Source organism: Pristiophorus japonicus, chromosome 8 (assembly GCF_044704955.1).
Source record: "Pristiophorus japonicus isolate sPriJap1 chromosome 8, sPriJap1.hap1, whole genome shotgun sequence".
NCBI classification, from domain to species: domain Eukaryota; kingdom Metazoa; phylum Chordata; class Chondrichthyes; family Pristiophoridae; genus Pristiophorus; species Pristiophorus japonicus.
Genome location: NC_091984.1, coordinates 143,510,268 through 143,529,369, shown reverse-complemented (window position 1 = coordinate 143,529,369; position 19,102 = coordinate 143,510,268). Strand labels below are relative to the sequence as shown.

At 49.6% G+C, this 19,102-nt stretch overlaps 1 gene segment (V, D, J or C); it reads right to left on the bottom strand.

Moving 5' to 3' along the window:
- Positions 1-457: 457 nt before the first annotated feature.
- LOC139269170 (immunoglobulin kappa variable 3-20-like) lies at positions 458-14,243 on the bottom strand (the record flags this gene model as incomplete). The annotated part of the segment is given in 4 exon segments: positions 458-652; positions 7,570-7,690; positions 13,723-14,008; positions 14,195-14,243. Coding segments are annotated over 4 exon segments (651 nt in total), but the record flags the coding sequence as incomplete, so codon positions are not given.
- Positions 14,244-19,102: the final 4,859 nt, after the last annotated feature.

Below are 19,102 nucleotides of genomic sequence, written 5' to 3'. Positions count from 1 at the left end.
CAGGGTGAGCAGGGAGGAGGTCTGCTTACTGAAGCGGCACTTCACAGTTTAACATTAGTTTTACTCTGCTGACAGTCTTCAGCATCTTCAAGAGGTTTTACTTGGCAGCACGAGTCAACACTGTCCCATCAAACACTCCCAGGGCAGGTACAGCACGGGTTAGATACAGAGTAAAGCTTCCTCTACACTGTCCCAATAACGTGCCTTACCCCCTGAGACTCAGATGCTTTCCTTGACCCAGTCCCGAGAAGGAAGAAAGGAGAAATGCAGTGCTGACAATGACCTTTGCCCTCCCGGCTCACCCCTTGTTCTATTTAAAGTTGTGTCTCCCCTGCGGACTGTCCCTGACACACTACGCACATTCTGCTCTCCTGATGCCCTTGCTGAGGGGAGAGGAGAGGCTCTCGTGGGTGAGGCTGCAGGAGAAGCTGGCGTTGGACTCCCAGTCGGAGCCAGAGAGGGTCAGCAGGCTGCTGACACTGTAGGTGTTGTCCGAAGCTCGCAGGTAGTCGCTGGTCTGGACCCCGGCCGAAATGGTCGCCCCGTCCTTCTTCCACTCCACCTCCACCGCATCGGGGTAGAAGTGATCGGCGAGGCACACCAGGGTGGCAGTGCCCTTGGTCGTGACCTCCTCCGGGGAGGGGGGCAGCAGGGTCAGCATGGGTGGTGTCTTCCCTCGGCCTGAAAGGGAGGAGAAGGATGTTTAATAGGTGTATATTAGTGTGTGTGTGTGTGTCACTGTGGGTGTTTCCGTGTGGGGATAATTCACATCTGATAACGGAGAGTTGGGTTAATGAACTCCTGGCTGGTGATTAACCATTAGAGGTGAGCAACACTAATTCTTCATCTTCTTTGCCTCACTTGATCAGCTTGATCTAAATATAAATGCGTTTGATGTTAAGGTGATTAAAAAAAAAGGAAATATTGCATTTATATTGCAACTTTCACAACCACCGGACATCTCAAAGCATTTTACAGCCAATGAAGTACTTTTGGAGTGTAGTCACTGTTGTAATGTGGGAAACACGGCAGCCAATCTGTGCACAGCAAGCTCCCACAAACAGCGATGTGATAACGACCTGATAATCTGTTCTTTTGTCATGTTGGTTGAGGGATAAATATTGGCCAGGACACCGGGGAGAACTCCCCTGCTCTTCTTCAAAATAGTGGCATGGGATCTTTTACATCTACCTGAGATGGCAGACGGGGCCTCGGTTTTACATCGCTCCCTCAGCACTGCACTGGAGTGTCAGCCTCGATTTTTGTGCTCAAGTCCGTAGAGTGGGACTTGATCCCACAACCTTCTGACTCCGAGGCGAGAGTGCAACGCAGTGAGCCACAGCTGATACTCAAAATCAGATTGGACTGTTGTATAAACATCTGCAGTGCAGGGTTGGCACACATTCAGCACTGAAATGGTTAACAGTAAGAGTCGGTAAAGACTGAGTGTCCCGTTAAGACACTGTTCACTGGCAGGAAGCTCGAACTGTGGATGGGTGGATACAGGGGAAACAGGCTCAGCAGTGAGAAAGCTCAGATCACACACAGATCGGGAGAACTTTATCCGGGAACATTGCGGCACACTTGTATAAACACACTTCAGCAAGGCTTCATGTTGGGTGTCGGTGTAGATGCTTCTAGATTGCATTTAAAAGCTTGCTGCCCAGCACCGGGGTGAGGTCAATGGTGAGGCTACAATTAGCCTCAGTGTACCGGGGTCAGGCAGGGTCACTGCTCCCAATGACCTCCTGGAAGGTCAGAGTGTGCGGACAATGGCTGAGGGTCAGGATCAGGGCCCACCCACTTCAATGAAAGAAAGCCTTGAATTTATATAGCGCCTTTCACAACCTCAGGACTTCCGAAGTTGCTTCACAACCAATTGCACACAGGAAGGTTTACGAGTATGCTGCCTGGACTGCAAAATTTTAGCTATGAGGAAAGATTGGATAGGCTGGGGTTGTTTTCTTTGGAACAGAGGAGGCTGAGGGGAGACCTTATTGAGGTGTATAAAATTATGAGGGCCCTAGATAGCATGGATAAGACGGACCTATTTCACTTAGCATAGGGCTCAATAACCAGGGCATAGATCTAAAGTGATTGGTCGGAGATTTAGAGGGGATTTGAGGGGATATGTCATTACCCAGAGGGTGGTGAGGGTTTGGAACTCACTGCCTGAAAGGATGGTAGAGGCAGAAACCCTTAGCACATTTAAGAAATACTTGGATGTACACTTGAAATGCGGTAACCCACAGGGCTACGGACCAAGAGCTGGGAAGTGGGATTAGGCTGGATAGATCTTTGTCGACCGGTGTGGACACGATGGGCCGAATGGCCTCCTTTCATGCTGTAAATTTCTCTGATTCTATGAAGCTCCCAGACGGCAATGAGATCATGACCAGATCATCAGTTTTAACTATGTTTGTTGTGGGATAAATATTGGCCAGGACACTGGGAAGAACCCCCTTGCCCTTCCAGTAGTAGTTATGGGATCTTTCATGTCCACCTGAGAGGGCAGACGGGACTTTGGTTTAACGTCTCATCTGAAAGACAGCACCTCTGACAGAGGGAGGATATGTTAGAAGGATCATCAAATGAGTCCATATGGGTTAAAATGATGAACATAAAAGGGGCGATCACACTGCTGGGAGTGTACTATAGACCCCTCAACAGTCAGAGGGAGATAGAAGAGAAAATATGTCGGCAAATTGCTGAGAAGGTCAAAAACAATCGGGCAGCAATAGTCGGGGATTTCAACTCCCCTCACATTAACTGGGATGGAATCAGTGTCAAAGGTACAGAGGTCCCAGAATTCTTCAAATGCATTCAGGAGAACTTTTATAGCCAGTACGTAGCAAGCCCAACAAGGGAGGGGTGGTTCTGGACTTAGTTTTAGGGAATGAAGCTGGGCAGGTGGAAAGGGTATCAGTGGGAGAGCATTTTGGTGCTAGTGATTATAATTCAGTTAGATTTAGCGTAGTTTTGGAAAAGGACAAAGACAGAGCAGGAATAAAGGTTCTCAATTGGGGAAAGGCCCATTTTACTAAGCTGAGAGGTGATTTAGCAAAAGTGGGCTGGAAACAGCTACTTGAAGGTAAATCAGTGTCAGAGCAGTGGGAGATAGTGAGGGTTCAGAGCAAGTATGTTCCCACAAAGGAAAAGGGTGGCACTCCCAAATCTAGAGCCCCCTGGATGGCACAGGTCATACAGGGTAGGATAAGGCAAAAAAGGGAAGCTTATGTCAGATACCCAGTGCTAAATACTGCAGAAAGCCCAGAGAAGTTTAGAAAGTGCAGGGGTGAAATTAAAAAGGAAATTAGGAATGCAAAGAGAAGGCATGAAAACATATTGGCAAGTAATATCAAGGAAAACCCAAAGATGTTTTATAAATACATAAAGAGCAAGGCAAGAGTGGGGCCTATTGGAGACCAAAAAGATAACCTGTGTGTGGAGACGGAAGACGTGGGTATGGTTCTTTGTGAATACTTTGCATCTGTCTTCACAGAAGAGAGGGACGATGCAGACATTGTAATTAAGGAGGAGAAGTATGAAATATGAGATAAGATAAACAAAGTGAGAGAGGAAGTATTGAGGGGCTTAGCAGCTTTGAAAGTGGATAAATCACCAGGCCCAGATCAAATGTATCCCAGGTTGTTAAGAGAAGCAAGGGAGGAAATAGCAGAGGCTCTGACTATCATTTTCCAATCCTCTCTGGCTCCAGGTGTGGTGTCAGAGGACTGGAGGACTGCTAACGTGGTACCTTTGTTTAAAAAGTGAGAAAGGGATAGACCGAGTAATTACAGGCCAGTCAGCCTAACCTCGGTGGTTGGAAAATTATTGGAAACAATTCTGAGGGAGAGGATAAATTGTCATATAGAAAGCGACAGATTAATCAAGGACAGTCAGCATGGAATTGTTAAGGGAAGGTCGTGCCTGACTAACTTGAGTGAATTTTTTGCGGAGATAACAAGGAGGGTCGATGAGTGTTGCACCTTTGATGTAGTCTACATGGATTTTTGCAAGGCATTTGGCAAAGTCTCATGTGGCAGAAAAGTAAAAGCCCATGGGATCCAAGGGAAAGTAGCAAGTTGGATCCAAAATTGGCTCAGTGGCAGGAAGCCAAGGGTAATGGTTAACGGATGTTTTTGTGACTGGAAGGCTGTTTCGAGTGGGGTTCCGTAGGGCTCAGTACTAAGTCCCTTGCTCTTTGTAATGTACACCAATGATTTAGATTTCAATGTCGAGAACATGATTAAGAAGTTTGCAGATGATAGTGAGGAAGAAAGCTATCGACTGCAGGAAGGTATCAATGGACTGGTCAGGTGGGCAGAACAGTGGCAAATGGATTTCAATCCAGAACTGTGAGGTAATGCATTTGGGGAAGGCTAACAAGGCAAGGGAAGACACATTAAATGGTAGGACCCTGAGAAGTGTAGAGGAACAAAGGGACCTTGGAGTGCAGGACCACAGATCCCTGAAGGTAGCAGGCCAGGTAGATAAGGTGGCTAAGAAGGCATATGGGATACTTGCCTTTATTAGTCGTGGCACTGAATATAAGAGCAGGGAGGTTATGTTATAACTGTTTAAAATAGTAGTTCAGCCACAGCTAGAGTACAAAGGAGATTTATGAGGATGTTACCAGGACTGGAAAATTTTAGTTATGATGAAAGATTGGATAGGCTGGGTTATTTTCTTTGGAGCAGAGGAGGCTGAGGGGAGATTTAATTGAGGTGTATAAAACTATGAGGGGCCGAGATAGAGTGGTTAAGAAGGACCTATTTCCCACAACTATTTTATTTGTGCACTTTAAACAAATGCCCCCTGAAGGGGGGCGGGGGGAGGGTCACACACCAAGATACATTTTTCCAGTGCCCGTTTTTTTTTGAGGGCACCAACACACAAATTATACAAGTGTCCCCTGGGCCAAAAAGGGGGGGCACTAAAACTGGCAAATTAAACAAATTAAACTATAAAATTAAATGATCAAATTAAAATTTGGCTGCCGGGGGTGATGATGCACTCCAGTCCCTCCAGTGCCCACCTCTCGTGAAAGTACCGGTGGACACCGCGTGCTCCAGCTCCAGGGATACCCTGGCTCGGATGTAACCGTGGAAGAGAGGCAGGCAGTCAGGATGAACAACCCCTTCGACCGCCCGCTGCCTGGACCGGCTGATGGCCCACTTGGCCATGCCCAGGAGCAGTCCTACGGGGAGGCCTTCTGACCTGCCCGCTCCTCTCCGCACAGGGTGCCCAAAGATCAGGTGTATGGGACTGAAGTGCAACCAGAATTTGAGGAGCAGCCCCTTCAAATAACAGAAGAGGGGCTGCAACCTCACACACTCCATAAAAACAAGGAACACGGACTCTTCCAGACAGCAGAAATTGCAAGCGGCCTGGGAGCCCGTGAACCGACTTAAAAACTTATTGCACGGGACTGCTCCGTGCAACACCCTCCAGGCCAAGTCCCCAATAAATAGAGGGAGGACTCCCGCGTAGAGTGCACTCCACTGGGGACCCCCGCCTCCTCCGGACGACAAGATGGTATGCCATGGCGTGTCTGGACGGCAGACGAGAATGGCAAGGTTGAGAGTGTGCAGGAACAGCCCGTACAGGAAACCCCTCCACGCAGAACTGAAAGGCACGAGGGGATTTCCCCGAGGAGGCTCAAGTTGGGAGGTGCCGGCTCCAAAAGGAGGTTTTGGGGCTTGGTGCGATGAGGAATTCTGTCTGGACGGGGGTCAGTTCGGAGGGGATCAACCCACGTGCTTGAGCCTCCTCGACACACCTAACGGAGTCAGGGACCAGTGCTGTTTTTAGCGACTCGATGGCATTGGCCGCACGTTGGATGTTGACCCAGTTTAGGCAACATCCTACCAAGTCTGGCCACATCCAGCCCACTCCTCCGCCATCAAGCAGATCCCTGACCCTGGTCACCTCGCCAGCCACAGCACTCTCGTCTGCCTGCCACCTAAAACCGCGGTCATGGAGGTACAGATTCCTGAGCAGCGGCTCCTGCAGGACAGCCGCCACTCCAGACGGGGGAGACCTGCGCTTGGTGGTGACACTGTTCCAGACTCTGATGAATTCCTGGTAAAAGACAGGAAGCCCCCGTATGGGGGTCCTGATGCCCCCCAGGCTCACAAACAGGAGCTGCATGTCATAATTGAGGCAGTACTGCTGGCGGAAGAAATACGTCCCCAATGCACGTAGGAGGGGGCTCGACGTACAGGTATCTCTGTAGGGACTGAAGATGGAAAGTCACATGCTGGGTACTGATGCACACCAACGCCTGACCGCCCTCCCTAAGTGGGAGACTTAAATCCGCAGCAAAGACCCAATGTTTCCTGTTGTTCCAGAAGAAGTCCACCAGCTTCTTCTGTATCTTGGCGACAAACGCGGGGGAGGGGTCAAAGTGACCAGCCAGTACCACAGCATAGAGGCCACCAGCTGGTTTATGATGGCACTGGACCCCTGTAGGACAGCACTCGGAGCAGTCCTGTCCAGCGCCCTAGGTGAGCGGCGACTTTGGCCTCCAGCTCCTGGCAGTTCGCCGGCCAGGCTTCCTCGTCAGGGCTAAGGTAGACTCCCAGATAGAGGAAATGGGTCGTGCTCTAGGCAAAAGGCCTGAGCTCCTCCAGCAGGGAGTCCACCTGCCACTGACCCACCAGGAGTGCGGAACATTTCTCAGTTGATCCTGGCGGAGGATGCGGCCAAGACCTATTTCCCTCTGCAGTAGGGTCACTAACCAGGTGTCACAGATTTAAAGTAATTGATAGAAGGATTAGAGGGTAGTTGAGGAGAATCCTTTTCACCCAGAGGGTGGTGGGGGTCTGGAACTCACTACCTGAAAGGGTGGTAGGGGCAGAAACCCTCACCACATTTAAGAAGTACTTGGATGTGCACTTGAAGTGCCGTAACCTACAGAGCTACGGACCCAGAGCTGGAAAGTGGGATTAGGCTGGATAGATCTTTGTCGGCCGGCACGGACACGATGGGCCGAATGGTATCAGCCAGTGGCTCAGTTGGAACCACCCTCGCTTCTGAGTCAGAGATTGTGGGTTCAAATCAAACTCTGGTGTCCTGGCCAATATTTATCCCACAATCAACAAAACAAAAACAGGTTATTTGGTCATCAGCACATTGCTGTTTGTGGGAGCTTGCTGTGCACAAATTGGTTGCTGAGTTTCCTACATTACAACAGTGAGTACACTTCAAAAAGTACTTCATTGGCTGTAAAGCACTTTGGGATGTCTGGTGGTCGTGAAAGGCGCTATATAAATGCAAATCTTCCTTTTCTCAGAGCCGAGCATGCTAACGACTGAGCCACGGCTGACACCTCACGGTCGATTAGCCTGACACGCTCACTCTCTGGACTCACACTGGGACAATGAGCCCACTTGGGGAGCTCAGTCTCTGGGCTCACACTGGGACAATGAGCCCACTTGGGGAGAGGAGCTGAGCCCCAGCCAGAGGTAGTGCCTACAGGAGTGAAATGGGGAGCAGATGACGGGCAGCCCGTGGTGTAGAGGGGAGACATTTCACCGGCTGAGGGCAGGTGCTGAGCCCGTTTACCTGTAAGAATGTGGTAAGTGGATGGGGAAAGTGGGCCGGGCACTGAGGTAACGTCCGGTGTTGCTGGTGGAACTCCTGCTCCGTCACGTGTGACAAACACGCAGACACATCAGACGGACATCTGGGATGGGGAAATTGTCCTATGGAGAGATCGAGTATATTAGGCTTATATTCTCTAGTGTTTAGAAGAATGAGAGGGGATCTCATTGAATCATACAATATTCTGACAGGGCTTGACAGGGTAGATGCAGGGAGGATGTTTCCTCTGGCTGGGAAGTCTAGAACCAGGGGTCACAGTCTCAGAATAAGGGGTCGGCCATTTAGGACTGAGATGAGGAGAAACCTCTTCATTCAGAGGGTGGTGAATCTCTGGAATTCTCTACCCCAGAGGGCTGTGGAGGCTCAGTCCTTGAATATATCCACTTTGGTGGTAAAAACAGAGAGACAGACTATTATCTGAATGGTGACAGATTAGGAAAAGGGGAGGTGCAAAGAGACCTGGGTGTCATGGTACATCAGTCATTGAAGGTTGGCATGCAGGTGCAGCAGGCGGTTAAGAAAGCAAATGGCATGTTGGCCTTCATAGCAAGGGGATTTGAGTACGGGGGCAGGGAGGTGTTGCTACAGTTGTACAGGGCATTGGTGAGGCCACACCTGGAGTATTGTGTACAGTTTTGGTCTCCTAACCTGAGGAAGGACATTCTTGCTATTGAGGGAGTGCAGCGAAGGTTCACCAGACTGATTCCCGGGATGGCGGGACTGACCTATCAAGAAAGACTGGATCAACTGGGCTTGTATTCACTGGAGTTCAGAAGAATGAGAGGGGACCTCATAGAAACATTTAAAATTCTGACGGGGTTAGACAGGTTAGATGCAGGAAGAATGTTCCCAATGTTGGGGAAGTCCAGAACCAGAGGTCACAGTCTAAGGATAAGGGGTAAGCCATTTAGGACCGAGATGCGGAGGAACTTCTTCACCCAGAGAGTGGTGAACCTGTGGAATTCTCTACCACAGAAAGTTGTTGAGGCCAATTCACTAAATATATTCAAAAAGGAGTTAGATGAAGTCCTTACTACCAGGGGGATCAACGGGTATGGCGAGAAAGCAGGAATGGGGTACTGAAGTTGAATGTTCAGCCATGAACTCATTGAATGGCGGTGCAGGCTAGAAGGGCCGAATGGCCTACTCCTGCACCTATTTTCTATGTTTCTATGTTTCTATATTCCGGAGATCGATAGATTTTTGGATATTAAGGGATCGATGGATATGGGGACAGTGCAGGAAAGTGGAGTTGAGGTAGAAGATCAGCCATGATCTCATTGAATGATGGAGTAGGCTCGAGGGGCCAAATGGCCTCCTCCTGCTCCTAATTCCCATGTTCTTATGGAACGTTAGTCCGTGTTCTGGGGATTTTCTGCTGGGTCCAGGTTTAATCAGCAGGGGAATTGTGCGAGTCCCAGTTAATAAAAAGAAAAGAGAAATTAAAGAAAGACCTGCATTTATATTGCACCTTTCACACTTCAGGATGTCCCAAAGTGCTTCACAGCCAATGAAGTACATTTTGAAGTGTCGTCACTGTTGTAATGTGGCCAACACGGGAGCCAATTTGTGCACAGCAAGCTCCCACACACAGCACTGAGGTAAATAATCTCTTCACGGAGGAGGATACAAATAACTTCCCAGAAATGCTAGGGAACCATGGGTCCAGTGAACAAGAGGAATTAAAGGAAATGATTATTAGTAAGAAAATAGTGCTGGAGAAACTAATGGGCCTGAAGGCTGATAAATCCCCAGGGTCTGATGATCTGCATCCCAGAGTATTAAAAGAGGTAGCCATGGAAATAGTAGATGCATTGATTGTCATCTTCCAAAATTCTATAGATTATGGAACAGTTCCTGCAGATTGGAGGGTGGCAAATGTAACCCCACTATTTAAAAAAGGAGGGAGAGAAAACGGGGAACTACAGACCGGTCATTAATAGGGAAAATGCTAGAGTCTATTATAAAGGAAGTGATAACGGTGCACTTCGATAACATCAACGGGGTTAAAGACAGTCACGTGGATTTATGAAAGTAACATACTGGAGTTTTTTGAGGATCTAACTGATAGAATAGGTAATGGAGAACCAGTGGATGTAGTGTATTTGGATTTTCAGAAGGCTTTCGATAAAAATCCCACAAAAGAGGTTAGTGTGCAAAATTAAAGCACATAGGATTGTGGGTAATGTATTGACATGGATTGAAAATTGGTTAACTGACAGGAAACAGTCGGAATAAATGGGTGTGTTTCAGGGTGGTGGGCAGTGACGAGTGGGGTACCACAGGGATCAGTGCTTGGGCCCCAGATATTCACAATGTATAAATAAATGATTTGAATTAGGGAACCAAATGTAATATTTCCAAGTTTTCTGACAGCACATAATTAGATTGGATTATGAGTTGTGAGGAGGATGCAATGAAACTTAGACAGGTTGAGTGAGTGAGCAAACACATGACAGATGTAACATATTGTGGATAAGTGTGAAGTTACTCACTTTGGTAGGAAAAACATAAGGACAAAGTATTATTTAAATGGTGATGGTTTGTGAAGTGTAGATGTACAGAGGGACCTGGGTGTTCTTGTACACCAGTCAGTGAAAGCAAACATACAGGTGCAGCAAGCAGTTAGGAAAGCAAATGGTACGTTGGCCTTCATTGCAAGAGGATTTGAGTACAGGAGCAACGAGGTCTTACTACAGGGCCTTGGTGAGACCGCACCTGGAATATTATGTGCAGCTTTGGTCTCCTTACCTAAGAAAGGATATCCTTGCCATAGAGGGAGTGCAGCGAAGGTTCACCAGACTGATTCCTGGGATGGCAGGACTGTCGTATAAGGAGAGATTGGGTCGACTGGGCCTGCAGTCACTAGAGTTCAGAAGAATGAGGGGATCTCATTGAAACATATAAAATTCTGACTGGGTTGGATAGACTGGATCTGGGGAGGATGTTTTCCCGGGCTGGGAAGTTTAGAATAAGTGGTCACAATCTCAGGATACGGGGTAGGAAATTTAGGACCGAGATGAGGAGAAATGTTTTCACTCAGAGGGTGGTGAACCTGTGGAATTCTCCACCACAGAAGGCTGTGGAGGCCAAGTCACTGAATATATTTAAGAGGCAGATAGATGGATTTCTAGAAACATAGAAAATAGATGCAGGAGTAGGCCATTCGGCCCTTCTAGCCTGCACCACCATTCAATGAGTTCATGGCTGAACATGCAACTTCAGTACCCCATTCCTGTTTTCTTGCCATACCCCTTGATCCCCCTAGTAGTAAGGACTTAATCTAAATCCTTTTTGAATATATTTAGTGAATTGGCCTCAACAACTTTCTGTGGTAGAGAACTCCACAGGTTCACCACTCTCTGGGTGAAGAAGTTTCTCCTCATCTCGGTCCTAAATGGCTTACCCCTTGGCTTACAAAAGGCATCAAAGGGTATAGGGAAAAAGCGGGAATATGATGTTGAGACAGGGGAACAGACATGATCATATTGAATGTCGGTGCAGACTCGAAGGGCCGAATGGCCTACTACTGCTCCTATTTTCTATGTTTAAGTGATGTAGATTGAGGGATAAATATCGGCCTGAACTCGAGCCACAGAAACAGCAACTGAGAGTCTCCCCACAACCCTGGAGCACTGCAGCCGCCGGATTGCGAGCCCTGCTGCCCCTGTTTGTGATCAGAAGTTGGACAGGAGGTGAGCGGGGGCTGGACAGATCAGAGTTGGAGCTGGGGGAGGCGGGACCTCGGGAGTGTCATGTGTGCTGAGGCTGAGCTCAGTTATATCAGAGACTGTGACAGGAGCACAGACTGCCCCCAGCGAGCTCACTCACTCACACCCACACTCTGACCGTGTCTCACACACTGTGTCTGTCACACTGAGACAGGCAGGAGGCTCGGGAGCGATTTCCGGGGATGGTGCAGGGACGGGACCGCAGTGTGTCAACGTCCAGATCTCCTCCACACGGTGGGTAACAGTTCGTTACTTATACTTTGCTGGGTAAAGGGGGAGTGTGGTAAAGGAATACAGCCGGGCTCCCTGTCATACACAGCACTCTTCAATTAACCCTTTCATTCACCGCAGCTCCCCACCATATTATATAACCCATACACAGGCACTGGAGAGGGTGCAGAGAAGGTTTACAAGGATGAGACCAGAAATGCGAGAGTGTACATATCAGGAAAGGATGAACAGGCTGGGGCTCTTTTCTCTTGAGGCTGAGGGGTGACCTGATAGAGGTCTTTAACATTCGGAAAGGTTTTGATAGAGTGGATAGAGAGAGACTGTTTCCACTTGTGGGGAAGAGCAGAACTAGAGGCCATCAATATAAGATAGTCAGCAAGAAATCCAATCGGGAATTCAGGAGAAAATTCTTTACCCAGCAAGTGGTGAGAATGTGGAACTGGCTACCAGAGAGAGTGATTGAAGTGAATAGTATCGATGTATTTTAGGGGAGGCTAGACAGGGATATGAAGGAGAAGGGAATAGAGGGTTATGCTGATAGATTTAGATGAGGAAAGATGGGAGGATCAAATGTAATCATATGTAAACAAACACCTTCGCATATTCAGCATTTGTGTCTTAGAAAGATTCAGTATTTAAAGATTTAATAATGGAGCATTGGGGTTTACTTACTCAGTCTGAGCTTGGTTCCTTTACCGAACGTGAGCCACAGTGACAGCTTCCAGTGCAGTAGCTGTACAATATACTCCGTCCCTGGCTCACTCAGTCTCTCTCCCCCTCTCTCTGTCTGTGTGTGTGTGTGTGTGTGTGTGTCTCCCTCTGTCTCTTTCTCAGTGTCTCACTCTATCTGTTGCTCTCTCGGTTTCTCTCTCTCTCTCACCCTTTCTCCTTCACTCTCTCTCTGCATCTTCCCCTCACTCACTCCCTCTCTCTCCCTCAGTCTCTCTTTCCTTCCCTCTCACTCTCTTTCTCTCACTCTCCCTTCCTCTCTTTGTGTCCGAGTTGCCTGTGGTAGTGCCCGGGAGAGTTGGGAGATCCAACGTGTTTGGGACAAATCTCCCAGCTGCCCTTCCCGCCCCATCAGACGGTAACCCTGGGGCCACGGAATTGCTGGAGAATGAAAGTCCCCGTCACACAGGGCTCACCTCTTTGTGCCCCTTGAACAACGGGCTCCGTCTGCAAGCGAGATGTTTGTGTTGCTGACACAGGCCTTCCTCGGGGATCATTATAAAATAACGAGTTTCAGGGGCTTTAGAAACCTGTTTCCTCAGTCCGTGACCCGTGTGTACGTGGAGTGTGAGAGGATGCAGCCCCTCTGCCACTATTTGAAGGGGCTGCTCCTCGATTTCTGGCTCCACTTCAGTCCCACGGTCCTGGGCCTGGTCACCCGGTGCGGGGGGAGTGGGCAGGTTGGAGGGCCTCCCCGTGGGCCTGCTCCTGGGCCTGGCCACCCAGTGCCGGGGGAGTGGGCAGGTTGGAGGGCCTCCCCGTGCGCCTGCTCCTGGGTCGGGTCACCCGCTGCGGGTGGAGTGGGCAGGTCGGAGGTGACCATCCACAGGTCCCAGTTGGACGGGGCCCATGGGGTGGCCGCACTGCCTGCCTGTCTCCCTTCGGGGGCTTTGTCCACACCCGGGTGGACCTGGGGACGGAGCCCAGGGTAGGCCTGAGGCCTTCTGCGACAGGTGGGCACCGCAGGGCCTCGAGTGTGGGGTGGGCAGGGAAAGAGCACGAACATTTCACTTGTTCACTTTCCTTTCATGTTTCTGCTTTGGGTTTTATAAGTTGTGGCCCTTTCAATAGTGGGGGGTTTGTGAGATGATTTGGATTGAGGACACAGGGAACACCCAGTGTCTCCGTGCTGTCTGAATGTACAGAGTGGAGCTGTGAGATTCTCAGTGATGAAGACACAGCACCAACTCCTCTCTGACCCACTCCATCCTTTCCCAATTCACTGCAGCTTCCAGCTGAATATTCCTGCCGTCACTCCCATCGAGCTGTGTGTCAGTCATGTGTAAAACCTTACAGGAGGTGGGGCTGTGTGTCCATTATTATAAATTATATATAATTGTGGGGTGAGTCAGTACAGGAGGTGGGGCTGTGTATATTGAGGTTTTTGTACAGCTATGTATCACAGTGTAGAGGGTAGCTATACCCTTGCCCACAGTAATAGACTGCGACATCCTCGCTCTGCACGTTGCTGATGCTCAGGGTGAACGTGTTGGACTGGTAACTGCCGGTGAAGCGATCGGAGGTTCCAGTGAAACGAGTTGTTGCATAATAGATCAGCAGAGTGGGTTTCTGCCCGGCTTTCTGCTGATACCAATGAACATAACTGCTGCTAACAGATGCACTGGCGGTACAGGTGATGGTTGCAGTCTGTCCCTCACTCACTGACAGCACCGGGGGAGACTGGGTCATGATGATGTCCCCACTGATACCTGAGGGGGAAATGGGGAAAGAAAGTGAAGTAAGCACGTCACAGAAAGACGCTGTAAAATGAGAGATTGCTCGAGACACTGAGCTCTCCTCCAGTGTCAGCATTTGCCCTTCAATCATTGGTCAGTAGAGTTGGACAGAAATCGACAGCAGGGAGATATTAAACGTGGAAGGAGAGAGATTGGTACCTGCGACGCAGAATGCTAGAGGCCAGATCAGCTGGATGGGTGAAATCATGGTGTCTGCTCCTGTCCCTGTGCCTGCTTACTGATAAACTACCCTTCACTGGGCTCTGCTTTATAAACCTGCAGCCTGTGAGAGCCTCATTGCCCATCCCTCAGTATGTAAATGTCTTCACCCAGAGAAAGCCACGTCAGCACATTTCACTTCCTCTTCTTCTCTCCCTCCATCTCCTTCCCGGTTCTTCTCTCTCTCTCTCTCTCTCTCTCTCTCTCTCTCTCTCTCAGCCTTCATTGCTCTATGTCTCACAGCTTTCCTCTACACCTCTCTGTCTCTGATTCATAGCCTCTCTCTCCCCGTTTCCACTCTCCCTTCCCCACAGACTCCCCGGTGCAGCATACTGAAATGCAGAATAAACCTCCCTGTGCCCTGCCCCACCGATGGATGTTAACCCTTGACCCCAGAGCATGCATTCTCCTGGAGTAAGGCCCCATTCCCCACAGTGGCCATCCCTTGGCCTCTCTCAGTACACTGGCTGTTTATTGCCAAATTAAGGGCCTTTTCTCAGTGGGGACCGGTTTGGACAGAAAGCTGGTTTCATGAAGGCCCAGCAGAGGGTGGAGATCCTCACCCCATCAGTGTGAGCTGGAGCGACAGGACAGGATCTGACCGGATATAAAAGGGGTCAGAGGGTCTAGTAAGGAGGGGGAACTGAGGGAAATCTTTATTAGTCGGGAAATTGTGTTGGGGAAATTGATGGGATTGAAGGCCGATAAATCCCCAGGGCCTGATGGACTGCATCCTAGAGTACTTAAGGAGGTGGCCTTGGAAATAGCGGATGCATTGACAGTCATTTTCCAACATTCCATTGACTCTGGATCAGTTCCTATGGAGTGGAGGGTAGCCAATGTAACCCCACTTTTTAAAAAAGGAGGGAGAGAGAAAACAGGGAATTATAGACCGGTCAGCCTGACCTCAGTAGTGGGTAAAATGATGGAATCAATTATTAAGGATGTCATAGCAGTGCATCTGGAAAATGGTGACATGATAGGTCCAAGTCAGCATGGATTTGTGAAAGGGAAATCATGCTTGACAAATCTTCTGGAATTTTTTGAGGATGTTTCCAGTAAAGTGGACAAAGGAGAACCAGTTGATGTGGTATATTTGGACTTTCAGAAGGCTTTCGACAAGGTCCCACACAAGAAATTAATGTGCAAAGTTAAAGCACATGGGATTGGGGGTAGTGTGCTGACGTGGATTGAGAACTGGTTGTCAGACAGGAAGCAAAGAGTAGGAGTAAACGGGTACTTTTCAGAATGGCAGGCAGTGACTAGTGGAGTGCCGCAAGGTTCTGTGCTGGGGCCCCAGCTGTTTACATTGTACATTAATGATTTAGACGAGGGGATTAAATGCAGTATCTCCAAATTTGCGGATGATACTAAGTTGGGTGGCAGTGTGAGCTGCGAGGAGGATGCTATTAGGCTGCAGAGTGACTTGGATAGGTTAGGTGAGTGGGCAAATGCATGGCAGATGAAGTATAATGTGGATAAATGTGAGGTTATCCACTTTGGTGGTAAAAACAGAGAGACAGACTATTATCTGAATGGTGACAGATTAGGAAAAGGGAAGGTGCAACGAGACCTGGGTGTCATGGTACATCAGTCATTGAAGGTTAGCATGCAGGTACAGCAGGCGGTTAAGAAAGCAAATGGCATGTTGGCCTTCATAGCAAGGGGATTTGAATACAGGGGCAGGGAGGTGTTGCTACAGTTGTACAGGGCCTTGGTGAGGCCACAGCTGGAGTATTGTGTACAGTTTTGGTCTCCTAACTTGAGGAAGGACATTCTTGCTATTGAGGGAGTGCAGCGAAGGTTCACCAGACTGATTCCCGGGATGGCGGGACTGACCTATCAAGAAAGATTGGATCAACTGGGCTTGTATTCACTGGAGTTCAGAAGAATGAGAGGGGACCTCATAGAAACGTTTAAAATTCTGATTGGTTTAGACAGGTTAGATGCAGAAAGAATGTTCCCAATGTTGGGGAAGTCCAGAACCAGGGGTCACAGTCTGAGGATAAGGGATAAGCCATTTAGGACCGAGATGAGGAGAAACTTCTTCACCCAGAGAGTGGTGAACCTGTGGAATTCTCTACCACAGAAAGTAGTTGAGGCCAATTCACTAAATATATTCAAAAGAGAGTTAGATGAAGTCCTTACTACTCGGGGGATCAAGGGTTATGGCGAGAAAGCAGGAAGGAGGTACTGAAGTTTCATGTTCAGCCATGAACTCATTGAATGGCGGTGCAGGCTAGAAGGGCTGAATGGCCTGCTCCTGCACCTATTTTCTATGTTTCTATGTTTCTATGACCCACTGCTCCATCCTTTCCGCTCACAACACCTACGAATCCTTTCCCCTTCCATGGCCCCTCTCCAGGTCAGGATATTTTTGCTGGGATCAGGTGCCGATGATCCAACATTTACAACATGACGGATGCACACTCCACATCCCACTGGTTCTCCAATCGGGCCCACAAAACATAGCACCTTCCTATAGGTCCTCCAATAGGGGCCAGGAAACATGGCTCCTTCCTATTCGTCCCCCAATAGGGACCAGGAAACATCGTTCCTTCCTATTGGTCCCCCAATAGGGACCAGGAACCATGGTTCCTTCCTATTGGTCCTCGAATAGGGCCCAGGAAACATGGCTCCTTCCTATTGGTCCTCGAATAGGTCGCATGAAACATGATACCTTCCTATTGGTCCCCCAATCGGGACAAGTAAACATGGCTCCTTCCTATTGGTCCCCCAATAGGAACCAGGAAACATGGCTCCTTCCTATTGGTCCTCCAATAGGGACCAGGAAACATGGCTCCTTCCTATTGGTTCTCCAATAGTGTGAGGTGGAGCATTGTCGTCAGGAAGATCGAGAATCGGTTTTGTGCGTTGACGCAGCCCTGCTTGACTCCGGTCCGAATGTGGATTGCGTCTATGATGGATCCGTTGGTTAGGACCATGGCTTGCATGTCGTCGTGGTGCAGGCTGAGAATGGGGACAAACTTTTGGGGGCAGCCGAAACGGAGGAGGACGCTCCACAGACCCTCGCGGTTAACAGTGTCAAAGGCCATTGTAAGTTCAAAGGCGGCCATGGACAAGGGTTGGTGCTGTTCCCTGCTTTTCTCTTGCAGTTGTCGCGCTGTAAATATCATGTCCGTTGTACTCCGTAGTGGACGGAATCCGCATTGTGACTCCGGCAGGAGCTCCTCAGCCACAGGGAGAAGACGGTTGAGGAGGATTCTCGCGATGACTTTCCCAATGGCTGATAACAGGGAGATTCCTCTGCTGTTGCCGCAGTCGGACTTGTCCCCTTTTTTAAAGATGGATCACGATTACTGCATCTCTGCGATCTCCCGGCATGCTCTCCTCCCTCAAGATGAGAGAGATGAGGTCATAAATTCATGTCAATAGTGACGCTCTGCCATACATTAATGCCTCAGCGGGGATTCCATCCGTCCCCGATGCCTTATTGTTCTTGAGCTGACAGATGGCCTTTTCAACCTCGTGCAGGGCTGGGGTTTTACTGAGAAGGTGATGGGTAGCATGCTGCGGGATGGAGTCGAGGACACTCAGATCTAAGGCAGATTCTCGATTGAGGAGATCTTCAAAGTGTTCCTTCCAGCAGGTTCTGACTGCCTCAGTGTCTCCTCGTTCTTGGCCAGCAGTGGGGTGGGGCCTTGGGTGCTTGGGCCGTAGGTGGATTGACTGCGGTGTAAGTATTTTACCTACCGCTAAATCCCTAAAATCCTGTACGCAAGGTCCCACTGCCCATCGCCCATCCTCGGCCTACCTTCCAGGTCGACCTGCCTGCTGCCATGTCCCTCCAGCTGGACCCTCGCTTCTCACTCCCCATTGGCCGACTCAGCTGCTCCAACCTATCCCGGCGAACTCAACGGCTGTGAGCCTCCGATCCGCCCCATCCACAGGTTTGGGCCCGACCTTCACTCCTCACCCTAAAGTACGGGCCTCCCTCCCTCCCTCCCCCCTCGGCGATGCTCGGGCCTCCCTTCCTCCCCCCGCCCCCCCCCCCCCCGGCGACGCTCGGGCCTCCGTCGCCCCTGGCGACGCTCTGGCCTCCTTCCGGCCGCTGACCCCACTCAGCGGCGGAGTCCATGGTGAGCACAATGTCTGTGGTCTCTCTGACCTTTCCTCCTTCCACAAAATGGACCTCTGACCGTCACAATACCTGCCTCAGACAGGCCTTGGTTTTCTCACTGAAGGGTGCCGCTCTTCCACTAGGGACCAGGAAACATGGCTCCTTCCTATTGGTTCTCCAAAGACTGAGCTTCGTACGCCACATCCTCTTATTTCCATCTCCAACATTGCCCATCTCCGCCCTACATCAGCCCCTTGATGGAAGAAACCCATGGCTCTGCTTGGCTCTGTTGTGTATCTGTAAAGCATGCACTCCCATGTTCTGCCACCAGGGAGCACATCCCCTGAAGTCCCAAGGGATCCCAGCATCCCTTGGGAGCACTGTATATAAGCCAGCCCCTAAGGCCTGTTCCTCACTTTGGAATGTCTTGATAAAGACTGAGGTCACTATTACTTTAACCTCCCTGTGTGCAGTCTCATCTCTAAACTCGATTATTTCGTTGTCCCCTCCTGGCTTCCTTCATCCGCTCTCCATAAACCCCAACTTTCCAAAATGCAGTGTCCGTACCCTGCCTCACTCCAATATGAACCCTGACCTCACTGACCTACTGCCCCTGACCTCACTGACCTACTACCTCTCACCTCACTGACCTACTGCCCCTGACCTCACTGACCTACTCATCATCATCATTGGCGGTCCCTCGAACGAGGATGACTTGCTTCCAACTGAGTTCACAGATGTTTCAATGAAGGACCCGATGATCCAGT